Source organism: Gigantopelta aegis, chromosome 4 (genome assembly GCF_016097555.1).
Source record: "Gigantopelta aegis isolate Gae_Host chromosome 4, Gae_host_genome, whole genome shotgun sequence".
NCBI classification, from domain to species: Eukaryota; Metazoa; Mollusca; class Gastropoda; order Neomphalida; family Peltospiridae; genus Gigantopelta; species Gigantopelta aegis.
The window spans coordinates 108191504-108213601 of NC_054702.1; the positions used below are offsets into that span (position 1 = coordinate 108191504).

The 22098-nt window shown below is 33.6% G+C and overlaps 1 protein-coding gene and 1 long non-coding RNA gene across 6 annotated transcripts in view; one reads left to right on the plus strand and one right to left on the minus strand.

Moving 5' to 3' along the window:
* Positions 1–1031: 1031 nt before the first annotated feature.
* Positions 1032–5378, plus strand: LOC121371712. The gene is made up of 2 exons (XR_005957818.1): positions 1032–1683; positions 5073–5378. It is a non-coding gene; the product is annotated as an uncharacterized LOC121371712 (long non-coding RNA).
* Positions 5379–11218: 5840 nt separating this feature from the next.
* LOC121371713 (tricalbin-3-like) overlaps positions 11219–22098 on the minus strand; it is a 66685-nt gene continuing 55805 nt past the window's right edge. For 4 of the 5 annotated variants that reach the window (XM_041497811.1, XM_041497808.1, XM_041497807.1 and 1 more), the window contains 5 exons: positions 19241–19264; positions 15181–15289; positions 14554–14650; positions 13405–13516; positions 11219–12938 (listed from right to left, as the gene is read on the minus strand). In XM_041497811.1, the coding sequence (XP_041353745.1) occupies positions 12787–12938; positions 13405–13516; positions 14554–14650; positions 15181–15289; positions 19241–19264 (494 nt within the window). In that variant the 3' untranslated portion in view covers positions 11219–12786. The remainder of the gene's footprint in view (positions 12939–13404; positions 13517–14553; positions 14651–15180; positions 15290–19240; positions 19265–22098) is intronic. The other variant, XM_041497809.1, reaches the window with a different exon arrangement.

The window sequence follows — 22098 nt, forward strand, 5'->3', positions numbered from 1 at the left end:
TCTTTTACAGAGTTATGGCCCTTGAACTTAAGAGATACGAATTTTGGTTTTTTGGATTTATTATTATTATTTTTTTTGCAATGCCTTGAGATGCTGAGCTGAACTTTTGTTCTGTTACAGACTTTCATGGCGATTTATCTTCTTTTTTTTCTTTTTTTTAAGTCCGGTAGGGGACATAATACTATGTATTTCTTTAGCAGTACTACCTAAATACTTGTATTAGGAATAAACGTAATGTATTATGCTCGTCAGCGGCTCGACGTGATGGTGTAGTGAATGATGGCACGTATTGCATGGAATTTTGGTGATGTTGCTTATTATAAACTGCATTTTCCTTATGTTAATCGATGCAGTCATTCTGCATGGTGTTCTTGACTGAACATGTTGTCACAACATTGTTGAATTTATTATAACGCGTTTTGTACTGCGAAGATTGGCTGTACCGGAAGGTTATGTCAAAATGTGTGTAAGAATAAGAATTTATTTGCGTAAAAAGCGAAAAAAACCCCAAACAAAGACATAATATATAATTCTATACATTTATATCGAACTCTAATTTTTGGACTCGTACGTGGCCGAGGGGGCGGGACGTAGTTCACTGGTACAGCGCTCGCCTGATGCGCGATCTAGGATCGATTCCCTTCGGTGGGCCCATTGGGCTATTTCTCGTTCCAACCAGTGCTCTACAACTGGTTTAACAAAGGCCGTGGTATGTAATATCCTGTCTGTGGGATGGTGAATATTAAAAAAACTCCATTGCTGCTAATCGAAAAGAGTAGCCCATGAAGTGGCGACAGCGGGTTTCGTGTCTCACATCTGTGTGGTCCTTAACTATATGCCCGACGCCATTTAACCGTAAATAAAATGTAATGAGTGCGTCGTTAAATAAAACATAAAACAAATCAAATCAAATCATTTATTTATATATGAATCATATAAACATGGCATGGTATACATTGGACAACATACATAATTAGAATATAAAATGGTAAGATCAGACACATAGTACTTAATAATAATGATGACAATGATTATATACGTGTAATAGTTATACATGTACACGTAAATGTGTGCAGTGTCACTGAGTGTGTATACGTGTTTATTCAAGTTGGTGTTGTAGTAGAGGGTCTGGTAAGTTCATTTTGCCTCTGGTTGAACATTTCATAACAGAATTGCCCAACAGTTGGAGTTACTTGTTCTGGGCTGTCAAGAAGGAAAACACATGTTTCCAGTTCAGACAGAAATGTGAACTCAGAACATATTTGACCGACTTTATAGTATAGTATTTTTCTTAAATGCATATTTATTGGACACCGAGTCAAAAAATTAATCTCATCTTCTGGTTCTTTTTGGCACAGTCGGCATATACGGTCATTTCACAAGAGTGTGGTAGCGATCGGTAAATAACTTGACCGTTGTGAGGCACGTTTGTTTCATCTTCACTGGTTATCGGCGTCTTTTAGACGGAACAGAAACACGGCAAAATCCGCGAAACTAAGTAGAGAATCAGTCAATTATTGCAGCTTGGGAAGCCGGACGTGTTTGATAAGATCTAAACAAAATTCAGTCATGTCGGGTGTTTTAAGAAGACTTTCAAGCAGTGTTTTCACTGCAGCTAAAACAACAACGATCCAGAGAGCGAATATTATATCTGGTCCTCCCAGATTCAGGGTTCCCCTAAAGGTAAGTTAATTGATCAGACAAATGATCAAGGTCAAAACGTAACCAAGGTTGACATTGTAATTTTTGTATAAATCAAAACATTTTTAATGACAACAATATTTTGCTTAAAGCAGCAAGCTGTACAGAAAGACTTCTGAAGTTAATATTTATTATTATTATTATTATTGAATTTGCATTACATTCTTATAAAGGGCAGGACGAATCGATGACGTTTCCCCATTTGGCTATTTCTCAGTCGAACCAGTGCACCACGACTGGTATATCAAATGCTGTGGTATGTGTTATCCTGTCTGGGATGGTGTATATAAAAGATCCCTTGCTGCTAATCGAAAAGAGTAGCCCTAGTTCATAAAAATAAACTAATGTAAATGCACATTACTGAGTTTATAGGGCCGACAACATTTTCCATTCGCAAACACAGAGCCGTTCCGAGCAATGTAGCTCGGAACGGAATTGTGGTCGAAATAGCGACTACCACCACCTTTTCCCACCCTAATCGTGTAGTGTGCTCTTTTTCGAGCATATGCAGACTAAGAAATACTTACTTTGAAATGATCTTCACTTTGAATTAATTAAAGGAAAAACGACCGACTGTACGACTTGGGATTAGAACGCGCGGTGCATTATGGGAGGAAAATGAAACTCGGAACAATCTTGTATGTGGAAAAGGATCGGTGAAGTCATTTCTCATTCCATAATGAATAAAACAAAAACCATAAAACAAAAAATTAATTAAAGTTAATAAAATAAAATAAAATAACATTTATTAATTAATAGAAATGAAATAAAAATTAATTAAAGTTAATAAAATAACTTAAAATTAAAAATAAATTAAAGCCCCCAACTCCCAATTATTTGTTACTTTTAATGGCCCGATCACACTGGCCCGAATGCCATTCCGTTTGTTTTCCAAATAGGAATTTGGGTGTTCGGGGAGCGAACGGATCATATTCGCGAAGCATTCGGTGTGTTCTAGGAGCATACTGGCTGTTCGGCTCTGTACGGATGCATACGGAACGGCATTCGGTAGCTCCAAAAATTTGTTGTGCATGTTCAAAATAATTTTCATCGACCATCCGAATGTGGCATCCATGTATATTCGGGAAGTATTCGGGAAGCATTCTAGGAGCATACGGCATGTACGGAAAATGTTCGGGAAGCATGCGTCTAGTTCTTGGTGCATTCGGAATGAAAATTTGGAGGTGCTGGGTTCTGTATGCTTTCCTAACACCCCGAATGGACCTAGAACATGACGAATGCTTTCCGAACGTTTACAATATCCTTTCCGGATTTTTTTCATTTATGCCGCCGAATGTATAACGAATAGCCAGAACCCTTCCAGTATTCTTTCAGAACATTTTCCGAACTGCTCGTACACTTACAGAATGCACAGTATGTTGTGTATGCTTTCCGAACACCCCGAATGGACATAGAACATGACGAACCCTTTCCGAATGCTTTCCGAACCCTTGAGGAAAGCATGCGGAAAGAGTTCGGTCCATTCTAGGTCGATTCGCCATGTTCTGAAAGCATACGGAAAGCGTTCGGAAAGGAAACCTTTTGAAGTCAACATGCGGGAAGTATTCGGTCTATTCTGAAAGCATTCTGAAACCATACTGAAAACATTCGGAAAACAAACGGAAAGCATTCGGTGATACATTGGGGAAAACACATTCGGAGGGACATTCGGCCAGTTTAAAAAATCACACCACTTTCGTATACGGAAAACAAACGGAAGCTCATTCGGGCCAGTGTGATTGCCCCATAAACAATTATTGTAGTTTCTTTAGAGGCATGTTAAAGTGTGTGTGTTTTTTTTTTCTTAGAGGGGAGGGATTGTTGTCTTTCCACAATTTGAACGGATCATGAGTCTCGGCATAAATCCCAGCTGAAGATTCAGAAACAACTGTGGTCATCGGCCATGCCTGTTAGTGGAACATGCCAGACCTAGAAAGCTTGGCATACACAGATGGGTCCAGACCACACATTCACATCGACACCGTGGCATCTTTATGGGGGTGAACTGGTGCCTTTGTGGTTCTGCACGTGGGGGTGAACTGACATCCTATTTGGGGGTGAACTGGCTTAGGGACAAAACGGCTTATATCCAGGCCAGGTAAAGGGTTCGCTTGATGCGCATCAGCGGTTGCTAAAGTCCGAACCAAAATGTTAACAATTGATAAATTGCTCTCCTACCTTTATTTTTCATCAGATTTTACCCACATTTTGTCCAGACAAAAATCTTGAAAAACCATTACAATGACACAGATTCCACATACTAGATGATAACTGTCACCAATATCGACTACACTGAGATCGCATAGGGCAGAAAGCATGTAATTTTGTGCCAAATCCAGGTCGTTTCGCCCCAAGGACATTTCGCTCTTTTAATCAGGTCGTTTCACTCCTGGTGTATTTTGATCTAAATCTTTGTGGCTTGTGTCCTCTCCCTCATGCCATTTTCTGTTGTGAAGAGATTAAATGCATGTTGTAGTCTAATATTGACATTCTTCAGCATTCTACATTTTTGTTTGTGCGTATGGTGTGTCTAAAAACACATCAAACACCGTGTTTCTCAGCCACTGCCTTTTGTCAGTTCTGTTAATTGTGCTGTGTTTGCCCATCCTTTCAGCTCCAAATTGTAGTAATCATCAGATCACAGTCAACAATATATCTAGGTTAACACAAATCACATACTTACGCACTGACATTAATCTGTATTTTTTGTAAACCATGTTTTTCTCTCAAATAAGGGAAGGGAGATTATTTAATATATTTGGAGGCTATTGTATATTAATAAACAGGTCTTTCTGGCATTAAATATTCACAATTATTTTTCGTGTGCTGTTAAGTGCAACATGCATTATTTTTTTCACTCGCCAAACTGAAATTACATGTGTTGTACGAGCGAGATCGCACTCTCGCACCTTAAAAGACAAGGTCTGCCTTTATTGCCTCAGCGTTGGTGCAAATCTTTAAAATTCGTTGATAAGATGTAATCATCACTGTCCATATTGTTAGATACTAAAAAAATTACTATGAAAGTGAGTTGTATTTAAGCACATCACGGTCTGCTTTGTACACTTGTATATACTGTGTTGTTTATATTACATGTTGTTAGAATGTAGTAGTACTGCTAGAACAATTGTATTTGTAGAGAAAGCCCCATGGGATAATAGTTTTGTACTAATTGAGTTACCTTCTTTAAATAAAGATTTATTATTATTATTAAATATGGGTTAGATCAAATAGACAAAACATTTTAAATTTGGACTTCATAATCTATTCAGTTGGACCCTTCATATTTTGACTGTTATAAATGGGTGTCCTTATGGCACTTAATTATGTTTAATAACTTTATATCATTCTTATGAACATTTGTGTTTCAGGAGAAGGTTGCTATTGGACTTGTGATGATTGCAGTGACGATTGCGCCTGCCGCTTGGGTTATGATGAACATCAATAACTACAGAAACCGAGATGCAGAATAGATCATAGTACAGTGATGATCATTTTGTGTGGAAATCATGAACACTGAAATATCCAGTTTTTTATGGAACTGTACTTCCTATTGGAATTGAGCTAGGTCTTAAACTACATGCTGTTGACTGGTTATTTATGTGTATGTACAAATGTTTTGGAACAATGAGAAGTAGATTTCTTTTTTGTAAGAAATTAAATTATGTAGAACCTTGCTTTTGTGGTCTGTTAATTTTTGTTTAAAAGGACATACCCTAGTTTTTAAACACTGAGGCATATTTTTGACTATTAGTATTATAGCCATTTTTGATAACTGAAATCATACTTTACTTAGATTTTATGGTACATTCGCAGTGTTTTTGGTCATCCTGGTGTTTTAATATCACAAAATGCATTTCTCATATTTTTTAAAACGCGCGTGCGTCTGAGAAGTAACTGTTATGGAGTCGAGTTTTAGTCTATTTTTAGGGTATTTCACCATTTCAAAGTCACAGGCTCATGCTTCATTCAGTTGTAACTTTATCCAAATGTGTTACAGGTTTGTAGATTAACTAAACTTAGTGTTGAATTTCACTAGTTGAAACTAAGGTCTGTCCCTTTAATATAAAAAGGGACTGGTGTATTGACTCAGAAAATGCAAAGTGAGATTAATGTGGTCATATTTAGTTTGTTTTGTTTAACGACACCACTAGATTTATTGGATGTCAAACATTTGGTAATTTTGACAGTCGAAGAGAGAAAACCTGCTACCTTTTCTTTTCCATTAGTAGCAAGGGATCTTTTATATTCACCATCCCACAGACCATCTTCATAAATCAAGGCTAATATTCGTTCCTCGAGGAACAAATATTCGCTTTGATTTATGAAGATGCCCACAGACAGGATAGCACATACCACAGCCTTTGGTATACCAGTCATTGTGCACTGGCTGGAATGATAGCCCAATGGACCCACCGACGGGGATTGATCCCACACCAAGTGAGCACTTTACCACTGGGCTACATCCCACCCCGTGGTCCTATTTAGAATATTTTACACCATTTTTACATTTATTTTTGCAGATACGCCATTTATGATTTATACTGGAGATTGTTTATTTAAGGTCCTTCTTTCTGCTTTGTAAAAGGAATTTTATTTCCTCCAAATTTAATTTGACCAAATAATTGCCTTTAGCCCCATTTCTCAGGAACTATGCCCTACATGAAAGTAGTGATCTTACGTTGCAGCAGGATAATGCGAGGCCGCTTGTTGCAAGGTTTTGTCTTAACTTCCTCAACCAAAACAATGTCTTATTGCTCGATTGGCCACCCTACAGTCCAGAATTTAACCCGATCGAGCATTTGTGGGACGAGCTGGACAGGATGGTTGGGCCCTTCATGAGGAATAACGTCCCACAAAGGACCATAACAACTTGATTAGGTCAATGATGAGAGTTCGAGCAGCGACTGCAGCATAGGGTGGGCACACGCGCTATTATTTGGATCAGGAAATTGGCGTAGGGTACACACATTTCAATGTTGTTCATGGAAACCCCATCTGTGATGACAACAAAATGTGTCGAAATTTATTCAGTAATGAAGACAACCTAAAAATCAAAACAATGAAATCATCATCAATAAAAAATATTTATTGTTTTTTTTCTATACGAGTTAAATTTTAATTTTTTTTTTTAAATAAATTTTTAATAGTTTTTTTTAGTTTATTTGTTAAAAGTTTTTGTTTTAACATGCATGGAGATGAATATTTATGGATGTAACTCAGTGACTGAATAAGTTTATAGTAGGCAAGACAATTAATTTTTGTTTCTTTATAAAGGTTTAAGTCAGAAAAAGTCTGGGGGGTTTTCATATTTGTAACTGATAAAAAGACATTATGAATGTTTTAGCTTTGTAGTTTTAATTGAAATGAGATCTCACTTCACTCTAGTTTCTTTTATATATTGGTAGATGTAATCAAAACCATTTGTTATGTGCCTGGTTGATCTTTATTAGCCACTGAAAATGTGGCTTACATTGATAGCTAAACATTTCAAAACTTCCTATGAAGACAAAACTGGTGTTTGCTCATCTCAGAAGTTCTAACAGTAGAAACCATGGCAATAAGATCCGATTTCATTTAGATTAAGTTGGAACCTTGTGACTTACAGACATGCATCACTTGTTTAATTCTCAATAATAATCAAATTAGAAAATATTATTGTGCTGGCCTGGGCCTTGTTCCATGAAGTGATCTTGGTGCAAAGATTATCAGGTAGAAACTAAGGGATGAATTTACGAAGCCAGTTTTTCTTAAACTCTGGTGTTTGAGTGCTGTAAATGTATACAGTTACATGTGTGCAAGACATATAAACAGGCTTAAATTTGGCCCCAAGTCTCCTGGGTGAGTGCAGATTGCCAAGAACACCAGTCCGCCGTTCCACAAAGCGATCTTGGGGATAGGATCACTGTAAAACATGCATTTACAATGCTTAAACACGAGAGTTTAATAAAAACAGGCTTTGTAAATTCGTCCATTAGTTTCTACCTGTGCTGAGGGGGTTTCTGAAGTCAAAAGTCTGCCCTGTTCAAAGTAAATTTTCTTTATATTATTTTAACAGTGAGCATGACCCAACCCCCATCTCTTCTAGAAACTGGTTCGCCACATCATCCTGGAAAGTCTACAGGAAGGAAAGCAATGTTTGTTTAATTATGGTTCATGTGGTAATTAAACAATGTTTAATTATGGTATTGAAAATATATTTTAACATTTGGATGTTCATATGATCCTCTGCACTTTCCCATAGATTTGACAGCACATATGGCTATGTAAAAAAAAAAAGGAGTTTGTTTCCTTTTGTTTAAAAAATGGACATTTTTTATGTACTATTTTAGGAAGACTGGGCCAGGGCAGGCATGGTTGAGCATCAAAAATATTGATAGTAAATCTTATTGGTAGTAACCCACCTCCCCATGTCTACTTGCTTTCACCATGCCTGTAAAAAAGTACCCAAAAATTACAAGTGTGTTTGTACACCCATGAAAAATATAATATTGAGCTACTCCTGAATAACAAACAAGATTTGACAGATTTTAACATTTTATTCAGAATGATAATGATAAATATCGGTCACAACATCTATAAACTGGACCATTTTATTTTTTAAAATTTACATTCAGATTTGGTCTATAAATTTTTATTTTTATACAATTTACAAATGCATCTGGTAGAACTGATAAACTTGACAGTTATTGGTCTTGCTACATAAATGCGTAAATGGTAATATCACTATTGTGAATGCTTTAATGACATTCTGTTTTTATTTATTATACCACTTTAAAACTTCTTTACTTTAACAAGACTAATAAATACACAAAAAATATATAACTGGACAAAGTTGTGTGCATAATATACATGATAGATCAGAAACCAAATACCGAAGAATGTTTTTCATTACTAGAAATTTATAGAAATTAACAAAAATATAAGAAAGCTTCAGAGTTGGTAAAAAAAATTGGTACTAATATCTAAATACTGAGGGTCCAACCAGAATGAAGAAATTATTAGAAGTGTTATTATTTGTGTATTTGTCAAATACAGAAATACTTTTTCAAATATTTCTTCTACGGTTACAAGTAGGATGACCTCTTTAGAATTTAAATAACCCAGTTGTTTAAAGTTATTTGTTACTTTGATACATTTACCAGTACTAAAAATCTGCTGCCACTTAAATAAAGCGAAATTTTCGTGGTCAACCTATTTGCAGGCCAGTTACCAAATAACTGTACTCTTAATAATAGCAGTAATATGGTTCTTTAATATTGTGATATTTTTTTCACAGCATTTATTCCGATAGAAATTGATTTAACCGCAAAATTAAATGATGGTGTGCAACCTGCAATTAAAATTGTAAAAATCTACAATGAAAATTCATGATATCTTAGTGCAATAAATTTTAAAAAGCATGCACTAAAAGAAACCAAATATAGAAAATTGTATGTCTAACAAATGAGTAAAAATCTTAAAAGATAAAACAAAACATGTAAATCACAGAAATAAGAAAAATGGTCCCAGCTAAAATTGTCAAAGTAGTACTTGAAGAAATTGAGAAAATAACATATGTCACAATTAACACATACCAAAACTGCTTGAAAAGTCCTTATTACTATTATTATTATCCACTTTATTACGTTAACAAATATACTACTTTTTATCTAATACAAGGAAATACTCTTAACAATAAAGAAATTAATTATGTCAGATTATTCACTTTGTGAAAGTATGTTGTATAGTTTACTAATACACTGATCAGCAATACTGCATGATATCAACATCACAGGTTGAACAATATTCTACATGTATTCTAGCTGCCAGTAATCCATATTACCGGTACTATGGTAGCTGCACAAATTCTATTCAGCAGTATTGTCTGAAAACTAAAGTACATACAAAAATAAATGTTAATAAAGAACTAACATACAATGTTTATAAAGGTTCTAAATGATATAAAAATAAGCATAAACTGTTTTAATGTGTTAGTTCAATGAATAATGAGTAAGCCCTATTTCTATTGAAATTTATTACCGTAATCTATTGGAAAAGACAAAAATTTAGCATTTTGGGTCACCACCCCTCACAAAACAAAGGAAAAAAGTCAGGCACATCTATTATGTTGAAGAAAGACAATATATGAAGCATAATTCATATGGCCAAATAAAAAATATGTGGGGTTCTGGTTACATGTGAAAACAAAATTAGCTAGGTAGGCTACAACTTATTTTTAAAAATATTTTTATTCCTAAAATCTGTCAAACCGGTCTTGGTAAAGAGCAATAAAGTAACATTTCAAACAAATTCTGCATCCTCTCACTGTTTTGATGATCTGTAGGTGGGGAAAAAAGTTTAGGGTCGGCCAAAATAGCACATATTTTGGGGGGACCCACATATATTTTTCTTTGACCTAATATTATTTTATTTAAAGTGTTACAAATAAATCTGCTACAAAAAACCTTGTATAGCAAACACTTGTCTATAAAGGGCATTTCAGTATTGTTCTTTTGTAAAACAAACTCATGCATATTATATTTGTACAGAGAGTCTGAGACCACCATGATTGTTTATGAAGGCCACACTTGTTATACAATTGATGGTTTTAAATAGATTGTACACAAGACAAACACATTTCAGTGTTACTATCATTCCCATCACATTTTATTAATTTGTACTTATAAAAACACAGCTTGATGAATTAATATCTTAGGCATTAGAAGATGCTTGTAACTGGGGTGACCAAGCTGAAGGGGACTGTTATTATATGTAAGATCACATATATATGTATCAACTGTGGTCATATTAAACCAGTTTGTAACAACATAGGTAATTGTAAACTATATTCTTGTGAAACAAAAAAACACACTCAAAATTCAGATCCATATTTAGATTGCTTATCAACTTGGGGAGCCAAAGCATATCCTGAGTTGGGGATGCCAGTGCCCTAATGGATCCCTGCTTCTGTCGACTATGAATATTCTGATGACCAAAGTTACAAATGAACTATTGTGTAACTTCAAATTAAATGAAGCTAAGAACAATTAACAAAAAGAAGCATACTCATATAGGATGCAGTTTTTAATATAATAAAAACAAAATGAAAAACATAAAATGTAAATGGCTACAACATGGGATGCAACTACATTTATAAATATATAATATGTATACTAATCTTATATGAGCTTACATTTCTTCACTATTATAAACAACATTTCTTCGCTATTATAAACAAGCATTTTGAGAGTACTACTAAAACAATACATGTCCCCTACCGGGCCCAACAAATTTGTGTATTTCCTAAATTCAAGGGCCATAACTCTGTGAAAAATGGGTAAATTGCCATAAACGTTAAACATGATCTGTAACAGTACATGATAAAGCTACAAACTAAATTTCATTATCTTGAGGCATTGGTTAAAAAAACCCATTCGGAAATGGGTAAATCGTCAAGAAAGTCTTTTATTTCTAACAGTTCATAATAAAGCTATATACAAACTTTCATCTCAATATTTTCTGGCATTTCAAAAAAAAAGGGAAAACAAATTTTCATATATCTCATATTCAATGGCCATAATTGTAAAAAAAAAAAAGATGAAAAATTGCATGAACGTCAAACTTGATTTGTAACAGAACAAAATTTCAGTTCAATATCTTGAATATCACTGGGAAAAAAATCCATAAATTGCCATGGAAGTCAAACTTGATCTGTAACAGACAGACATAAGGATGGAGATAATCCTACTGTCCCCTCTGGTATGACCAGTAGGGGACAAATAATGTAACCTAATAAAACTATATTTTCTAAACACAAACTATACATTATTCAACAACTTTATGTGTAATAAAAACTAATTTTAACTTTTCACAATATTGATAAAATAAAAATGAATAAAATATTAATATATTAATAAAAACAATTATATATATGTATATATATATACGTACAAACATGTCCATATTTGTATATGATCAGTAAAATCATATACTGAAAATCACTAACCCATTGATTATGTATATTCCAAATGTCAACCGTGAAAAATGTATCATTCCATATAGCACTTTATTATATAAATAATTATTTTGATAAATAAGCTTGTTAATTAATATTTATATATCAAGTAATGTGAGAATAGATATAATAATTATTACATATTTTGTACTGCACTATTTAATTAGTGTAATTACTAAAAATACCTAAACCGAAAAAACCACATTTCTAATTATAGATTATACAAATAATTTTTAAAAAATCAATTCCCTAAAGGAAAAAGAAATAAGATATTTTTATTTGTAAGTAACAGTTAAAAGAATAACTAGCACCAATCAATTGATCTAATAGTAATACATTGAGCTTATAATAAAGAGACAAATTTCTAATACTGAGGCAAGAAAATAAAATATCAAAGTACCATACATTAATTATGTACCTTTATTTTGTTATTTATACTGATATGTTTTTCATGATTACACATTTAATTATCTGAAATACTGTAATATAAAAATTAAATTAAATGGAGAAACAAGGAAAAAATCCCTAATCAATAAATTAAGTTGAATATATTTTGTTATTAAGAAGGAATCCAGTGTACTTTATTCTCTTCTTAAAAGTTATTTTTGCAATAAAATAATAGGTAAAACAGTGTTGCATAGATGTAATGATTTGAGATAGCTGTTGATGAAAATACTGCCTTAGGATAATTTATTGACCTTGAAATACCCTGGACCCTTCAGAGTACTGAGGTTAACATAACCACATTTCACTGTACTTATAAACATGATTCAGGAAAACAAGTAAATCACTGTAAAAATAATCTGCTTTCTGTTATCTATCTTTCTATCAGTACATCATAAGCATCCTACACAGCTCCAAGCAGACCCATATTCTGGGAGAACACAAGCAGTTAACAAATACTTCAATACAACAGTCTTTGTATTTCTAACCATCCAAGCCCTAATCCTGTGGGACAGAAATTATCGTGATTTCAGAACTATACCAATGTCTGGCCTTTCAGACCTGTGAGCTCTACACCCTTCTACAAGAGTTGTCGTGGATTGTTACTCCATCAATTTCATCATTCCAGATTCGGGAACTGTTATTCAGTCAATTTTGTTTCTGCGAAATGAGAATGATTTAAGGAAACGAGGTGAGCGATGTCGGTGAACATTGGGCTTTCCAGTAGAGAGTGACACTTCTAACTCCACCCCTCCGTCCAGGGACACCCACTTGATGATGCCTGTTTCATCCGTACCTGTCAATACATAGGTTGAGGCAACATTATACCACTTTGATATTTAAAAATTTAGTATTAAAACTTAAGCTATGAAGATAATTACCTACGGTATCACTATCAGTATATATATTAAAAACAAAATACAATAATATATTTCAAATTTTGTATCCAAAAATGCAAACACTGATTCATCATCATATGTACTAAAAATATTTTTAAAAAGCAAATTATATATATCAGTATTTGATTATCTTTTATCCCTACATACACAGAATTAGGATCAGACAAGTAAAATTCTAAAACATGTCTGCTAATAGTCGACTGCCGTATTCAGAATTTATATCATCATGGTATTACAAAAGTACTGTAAAAATACCAAAGTCAGTGGTCCAGTATTAATAAAATGTTTAAAACTGTCCAGATGATTTATTATAGACACAAGAACTGTTTAATGTGTTTTGGTGATTGCTTTAAATGAACAAACCTTCCAACAAATACTTGAGGCTATATGATTTTGTGGTAACATGTTCCTTGCTTGATCTTTTCACGTCAAAAATCAACATTGCATCTGGTGACACGCCATGGCCACGATCAATCTACAACACAGATCATACAGCATACAGCACAGATCATGCAGCACAGTGTGACCCATCTCTAGAATGTAACAATTTACTTTCTCCAAAGCTTTAACTGAACGAAAAAACCTTATACATGATCAGGGCCGTATCTCTGCACAATGCAGAATCGAATGGGTATTTGACAAAACAGTAGTTGTTTCCATGAATCTCTATCTAGTGCCTTGTCAATAAGAGGATAGCTACTCCTGAGATCCTTTACTGAAGATTTCAAAGAGGACTGCCACTTCCAGACTAGTTTACTAAATCAAAACTAGCACCGGACAGAGCTCATTAGAGTAAGTACAGCTGTGATGACATGCTCTCATGAACCACTGTCCCAACAGTGATGATATCAGGTGTTCGCAAAAGGTGAGCATATCCTGTCCCACCGTTGGCACCTGTCATGAGTACTGTAGTTCAAATAATATTTGTTTAATGCTGTCATTTATAGTTATTTTTGTGCTCATTTTCAATTAGGTTCAAGCACGCTGTCCTGGGCATACACCTCAGCTATCTGGGCTGTCTGTCCAGGACTGTGGGTTGGTGATTAGTAATTAGTAAGTGAGAAGTCGGTGTAGTGGCCTTTCTCCTAACCATTAAGGTATTTAACCTCGCTCTGGATGGGGGGTGCACCCAATATCTACCAGCCTGAAGTCCATTGGCTTAACCACTACACCACAGAGGTCGGTTTAAATGCTGTTGAACAGTTACTGTTAATATATGATTGCCTTACTGAATAACACTAAAGGCATTAAAAGCAGGGGGCCAGTCAGTGTGACACTAGATTACTTTAAAAATTATGCATTGACACACACAACTGAAAGATGAAATTAATATACAATTGCCCCCCCCCCACACACGCACTAGTTGCTAGCATCTTCTCCCCATCATCCCAGGCAAAAGTTGCTGGCATTTTTAAGTGCCTATGAAGCTTTGTCATTATTAACTTTTCCCTCCTTATCTATACAGTAGCAATTGAACTGATTTAGTCCTTGGGTAATTGCTACAGAACTCACCTCGAATGATAGATTAATGTAGGGAACTGAAGGTCTCATCATGGCTGATTTCGCAAGCACTCTTGTTGTGGAAAACAGACTCATTCTACTTCCAGGACTGAAAAAGATGAATAATATATTAGAAATACATTGAAATATTGTAACAAAAATATTCCAGTAACAGCATTTTGCAAACATACAGTATCACCAACACATTCACAGTATTTCAATAGCACAAATTATTTGTGTTTTACATATTTTTTGTCTCTCTCCTAAAACATACAATCTTAGCTATAATATACAGATTATCAGGGGTGGATCCAAGAAATATTCCTGGGAAGGGACTAAGGGGAAAAGGGCACATGACCTTTTCATGAAACATGCAATCCAATAAAAAAAAAAAAAATTATAATAATTTTTAAAAAATAAACCAACAGAAAAAAGGCACTTTAATATAATTATATGGGTGGAGGACAGGTCCCTAGGTACCTGATTATGAAATAAATTTCATGAAACTTGAATTAGTATGTTAAAAATATAGGGAAACATTAAAACAATCTCAACATATTATGCTATATTACCCAGTATTCAACTTTACTTTGGGGGTTAAAAAACCCAAATTGTTTATGTATTTTTTTTAAAACTTACTGATCAAGACGTACTTTGAAGTACACATCACTATCAACTTTTTCCAGACCTTTTGACTGTATCACTTTACCAACCACACTGTAGAATTTCTCTGTATCGATGGAGCTAACTGGCAAACATTAAGAGAGAAAAGAACAATTAATTGAAAAGTAATATCTTTAGCTTTAAACACGAATTATACTGCTGGAACTGGTCTTTTGGATAATTTAGAAAGGATTAATGAATTAATTAATGTTTACACCTCAGTATGATAAATACATCGGATACATATGTTGGCTAATTTAGAATACAATCAGTTTGTAAAAATATTTCCTTGATGCTTGAAGTTTTAATTATTACTTATTTAATTATTATTATTATTATTACAACATTATTAACACCTGTATAACATTAAAGTTTGTTTTGTTTAACAATACCACTAGAGCACCTTGATTAATTAATAATTGACTATTGGATGTCAAACATTTGTTAATTCTGACACGTAGTCATCAGAAGAAACCTGCTACATTTTCCACAGACAGGATAGCACATACCACAGCCTTTGTAACACCTGCATAAAATAACTCATACCATATTAAAAGAAAGCACATATATATGACTTGTAATACATCTAACTGTTGTGGAAAATGCAACACGTTTATATAGTGGTTATTATCACACTTTTAACACATGATAACACAAATTTTCTTCAACACCGTTGTTTGAAAAATACAATCCTTTGATTTGTTTGTAAATATTCGGCCAACACTTGAAATATTTTATCTTTAAAACTTAAATAACTAACTTACGTCATACCTCAATATGATGTCACTTATAACAATATGATGTAACGTCACAACTGACAGCACACAAACCTTAATAATTTGTTATTTCAAGCCTCTGAATATGCATCTATTCCAATAACTAAGAGTCAATAAAACAATTTAATTGGCAAATAATTATATTGTTGTTAATTTGATAACTTCATTTAACAGAAAGATTAAATGTTATTATCTATAGTGTAAAACAATGTCAAATTAATAATTGTTTTCTTTACTAGAAGTTTGTATTAATGGGTTCATAAACAAAAATGAACATCATATCTAATAATATTATCACTGTATTAAAGATAATAGTTGCGTACTAAATAATAGTAATAAACTCCATCAAGGATCTCTGAACTGACAGCTATATTCAATCTCCAAAATAAAAACATCCTCAAGGATATAAATAAGAACCCAACCAGATTACTGCTTTACATAGCAATACCATTTAAAAAGTTCAACAGACTAAATCATTTCATTTAAAAGTATATTATTTAAGCTGTAAAACACTGTGCACTTCATAAAGAAGGAAGTGATATGGGACAGTATTAATTAATATATGAATTTAATTCTAACAAAGAATGTACATGATGACATACAGGTTTCAATAATAGTTATAAAACTTTGCTAACATGCATTCAAAAAAATACTGAATCAAAATATACATCACAAAAGAATGTTACATAACAATAAACGACCACAGCATGCCAACTGATCTGTGAATAAAATTACATTTAATTAAGTTATAATTTTCTCTGTCTGAAGAAGTTTGTTTTGTTTAATAACACCACTAGAGCACATTGATTATTAATCATCAGCTATTGGATGTCAAACATTTGTTAATTTTGACATATAGTCTGAGAGAAGAAACCCGCTACATTTTTCTACTAGTAACAAAGGATCTTTTATATGCACCATCCCACAGACAGGGTAGCACATACCATGGCCTTTGCTATACCAGTCATAGTGCACTGGCTAGAGCGAGAAATAGCCTAATAGGCCCACCGACGGAGATTGATCCTAGACCAACCGCGCATCAAGCGAGCGTGTTACCACTGGGCTATGTTCTGCCCTTTGAAGACACAAGTGATTTTATTGATTCATCTTAGGTATCAACTTTCATTCCCGTTAATCAACAGCTATACTTAAAACCTATTTAATAATTTGAAGTGTTATCAAATCATTGCCTGATAACACCTATATTGCAAGCATAACTTTGGCATTGCTATGTGTTATCAGGTCACTAGAAACAGAATTCTGCATATGACACAGGGTTCGTTGCTAATTTTTCAAGCATCCAATTCCAGCAATACCAGTAAATGTTGAAGAGCATAAATAAATATAACTTCTACACTTCTCGTAACATAAGAAAACCTTTTATTTTTAAATTTTCTCTCCTCCACCCCCATTCAGAATGAGCCAGTATTTTGAATTAAACAAATTAAAAGCAAGTACATATATATTCCAGCAAAGAAATTTAAGAATTTTGCATGAGCACTGGCAAGTAATGATGTAGATAGAAGTATCGATGTAGATAGTAGTGACAAAGAAGTGCTCAACAGCCAGTGACGTAGACCTTCCTTAAAACCGACCTAAACTGGTGTTTATTATCACAGAAAAAACTTTAAAAATACAGCTTAAAAGGGGTTGCATGATAAAACAAATCAATGTACTGCGTTTTGATATTGTGATTATTTGGCTCCATTCGATAATAGTGTAACGAGCTCGCTGAAGTTTGCCCTTTACACCAGTATCTAAACTTCACCCAAAAACATGATATCACAATGTAGTAAACTGAGAGTTTACACTGGCATGCAAACTATAACATGCCACAGATTGTTGGGGCATGTGTGTGTGTGTGTGTGTCGGGGGGTGGGGGTATGATATCATATATATTTGCCATAAATTGGTAGCAAGTGTGGTTTGTGTATGCATATATCAACACATGCAGGCATGTACTAATTAAGGGCTTTAATCCAATAAGTTGTGTTGGATACACACTGACTAATTTTTGATACATTAACATGCACTTTATACATAAAGTTGTTTTCATTCACAATTTTTCTTACATTATATAACTGCCACAGTAACAAATATAATGGCTGAAAAAAGCAAAAATTGACAAATAAAATGTTTATGTCATAAAATTAGTTTTTATTTTTTAACCCAAAATTCCAAACACATAAAATATTTCCCGCTCATTCACATTCTGAACAAACAACATTGTTCCATATGTTCCATTTGTTGTGTCATGCCAAGAGAAAAAATGGAAGGAATGTTTAATGCCTCCCGGCATGTTGCTTAATCATCGCCTGTTATAAAAAAGTTAATAAAGTTTGTTTTGTTTAACGACACCACTAGAGCACATTGATTTATTAATTAACATTCTGACCTGTAGTCCTAGAGAGGAAATCCACTAAATGTTTTCATTTTCATTAGTAGCAAGGAATCTTTTATATGTACCATTCCACAGACAGGATAGCACATACCAGTCTTTGATACACCAATCGTGGTGCACTGGCTGGAACGAGAGATAGCCTAATGGGCCCATGGATGGGGATTGATCTCAAACTGATCACGCATGAAACAAGCGTTTTACCACTGGACTACATCCAGTGCTGCCTGTTATAAAAGATCTATGTCGTAACTGTAACACTTAGAGAAGAAACCCGCTGTCACCACATAAGCTGTAATTACCTTTTGATTAGTAGCAAGGAGTACATGATATGCACTTTTATAAAAACAGGACAGCAGTGAACATACCACAGCCTTTAATATTCCAATCATGGAGTATTTGCTGGATCATAATGGACCTCCGTGCAGCCCCATCCCCGACAGTAATTTCTTCTGGTCCCATTATTAAACAACTGAAAGCATGACTCTTGGTCCTGCTAGGTACTTGATATCATTTATCTTTGAGATTTAGAAACTTATTAATCTATGAATACAAATCTTAACATTTTTGTATTTCAATAAGTAAATGTAATTCATTAGAGTACCACAACACTCTAAGCAAGGCAACTGGCAGATATTTAATGATACACATCGATTAATATAAATACACATGTACAATTAATATAAATACAGTTGATCACTAGAACACAAACAAGGCTGGGATACTGAAAATAACAGTGCACTACACAGTAAACACATGAATAAATAGGATGACAGGAGCTTCCAGCACCCAGCAGAAGTCTGTGGACACACAGAGAGAAGTGTTATCATAGAAGTGTTATCATAACAGGGTTACGGCTTACCCACAGCAGGAGGGTCGATGTGGTCTACAGAAAAGTAAGTCATATTATGTATGAAGCAGAAAACATAATTTGCACACACTTGGAAAAGAAAAACGAAAATTCACAGGATTAAGAGCAGTCACTAATCGTATAAATAAGTATTGCAGTGAAAGGTTCAAGCTTAAACATGAAGGTGGAATACAAGAATTCTTGTTATTAATAAATAATTGAAAAATATATTTGGAGCACAGACTTTTGAAAACCATGCTATGCTATCAACCCCTGCAATTGCCCATGGCAATCGGTATTGTCATGAACTTTTTAATTATCTCCGACACTTTTTTTTTTGATGTGGACATTTTCTTAATTACAGGTGTTGGGCTATGACTATTTTTCAACTAAGAAAAAAAAGTATCTTAAGTTTGTATTTGGTATTATATATATATGTACACTTAAAAAAACACCTTATCATAGTCCAATAATTATTAATCCCATTTTGGAAGGGAAAGTTCTTGTTCAGTATTTCTCCTATTATGTTTATTGTTTTATTACTTGCTAAATATAGTTAAAGAGACTAGCCGTAGCAAAACTTCTGTTTGTTCCCTATTAAAATTAACACACATCCTGCATTTGTTTTTAAATAACATTGGGTTGCATTAACCATAGTTTGACACGCAATAGCCGATGTATTTTTCGTGCTGGGGTGTCGTTAAACATTCATTCATTCATTCATTTGTTTTTAAATATTATCTAACCTTTAACATGTTTTAAATACAAAGCATTATACAGATAAATAAATTATAAATGACCATTTGCCAAATTATTTTAAATTTCATTTTGTCATTGCAAGAAATAATAAATCTGTATGTACAAAATTACTAATTAAAATGTCCAAAAATGCATTGGTTAAAAAGAGATTGATATCCTAAGCAAAGAAATGTAAGTAAATTTTAATTTTAATAATGTAACAATATTGTATTTGCTGAAAACCTTTCAAAATGGCTACAAACTCTGGGTAGTCCCTTTAATTATGAGAATTTTACATGGCAACCATACATATGAGTCTTCATTCAAACCCACTGGCAGACTTAATAAAAGGGGAGTGAGTATGCACAGGAGGAATAATTACTAAATTACACATAAGAAAAACCCCCACCTTGTAAACAAAAGTGGAATATTTAGCAGGAAGGGGGAAAAAAAGGAATATTTGTTTAATTAATGACATCTCATCCCATTTTAAACTACAGCTATTTGGTGTCTAACAAATGGTTCTTTTGACATTTAATGACATTTAATAATCATTAAAATTCTTATAACAACTACAGTGTCAAATTATTTACCCACCACCAAAAAAAAAATGACATGCTTACGTCTGAATGGTTCAAGCACACCTACTGTGGGCACAGCCACTGGGTTTGTATTGCAGGCTGTGTCTAAAGTAAGAAGGGGTACCCAGCACCTGTTATTACATATTTGTTTCTCCCTGTTGACGTATTTGCATTGCAGTGAGTAAGGGTGACTATATGCAAGCTAAACAAATCTGTCTATTAACATGTGCAATTTTTATTAACCTATTATGTCTAACAGTAACAAAACACAGACCCAACATAGAACATATTATGTCTAACAGTAACAAAACACAGACCCAACATAGAACCTGTTATGTCTAACAGTAACAAAACACAGACCCAACATAGAACCTGTTATGTCTAACAGTAACAAAACACAGACCCAACATAGAACCTGTTATGTCTAACAGTAACAAAACACAGACCCAACATAGAATCTGTTATGTCTAACAGTAACAAAACACAGACCCAACATAGAACATGTTATGTCTAACAGTAACAAAACACAGACCCAACATAGAACAAATTGATAAAATGACTATTGTAATAAGCAGAAGAGAAAATCATATATTAGATGAAAAAAGATCTGTGTAAAATGGTGCATTTTTAGAAAAGACAATACATAAAATTTGTCCCATTAATTAAGGGGACAAATTGAAACTGTAGAAAGCAGGATACATATTGAACCAAATAAGAAACTTGACACTTTAAAAAAAAAAAAAGCTGCAGTCTGTTCTAAATGTTGCTAGAAATTTTGGATACAGTAGACAGACAAATCAATGATCTGATCACAGGAACCACAATTAAACTGGTTTATGTATATTTGACCATCTAAGGTCAGAGGCATGTGATGTGACATTATGTATAGTGGACAGACAACTCCATTGATGTCATCTGCATAACTGTTTTATAATCTGCAGAAAGATAAACCATTAAAAATATTTTACTTAATGTCACATATAAAATGTGATTTTGTCCCCAACCTGAAGTCATTTTCAGTCATTTGTGCTCCATGTAAAGTATACTAAGATAAGATCAATTATTTAGAATACAAAAGAGGTATCTTGTTCCTTGATTGGTTACATATTTACACATTAGATAAGCGGAAATAGAATGTTATCAGAAATAAAGTAATAAAATAGCAAACTTTTTATGCATATAGTTTTGTTAAGAAGTTTGTTTTGTTTAACGACATCACTAGAGCACATTGATTTAATAATCATCGGCTATTGGATGTCAAACATTTGGTAATTTTGACATATAGTTTTAGAGAGGAAACCTGCTACCTTTTTCCATTAGTAGCAAGGGATCTTTTATATGCACCATCCCATAGTCAGGATAGCATATACCACAGGCGAGCACTTTACCACTGGGCTATATCCAGCCCCATTTTGTTAAGACTGAAAAATAAGTTAAGTAAAGTGACTGAAAAAGAAAACTTAGGAAAAGGTTTTGTATAATATAAAAAAGAAAGTAAAATATCTGGAAATGAGACACACTTAATGTACACTGAATTTTGGATAAAGTTTT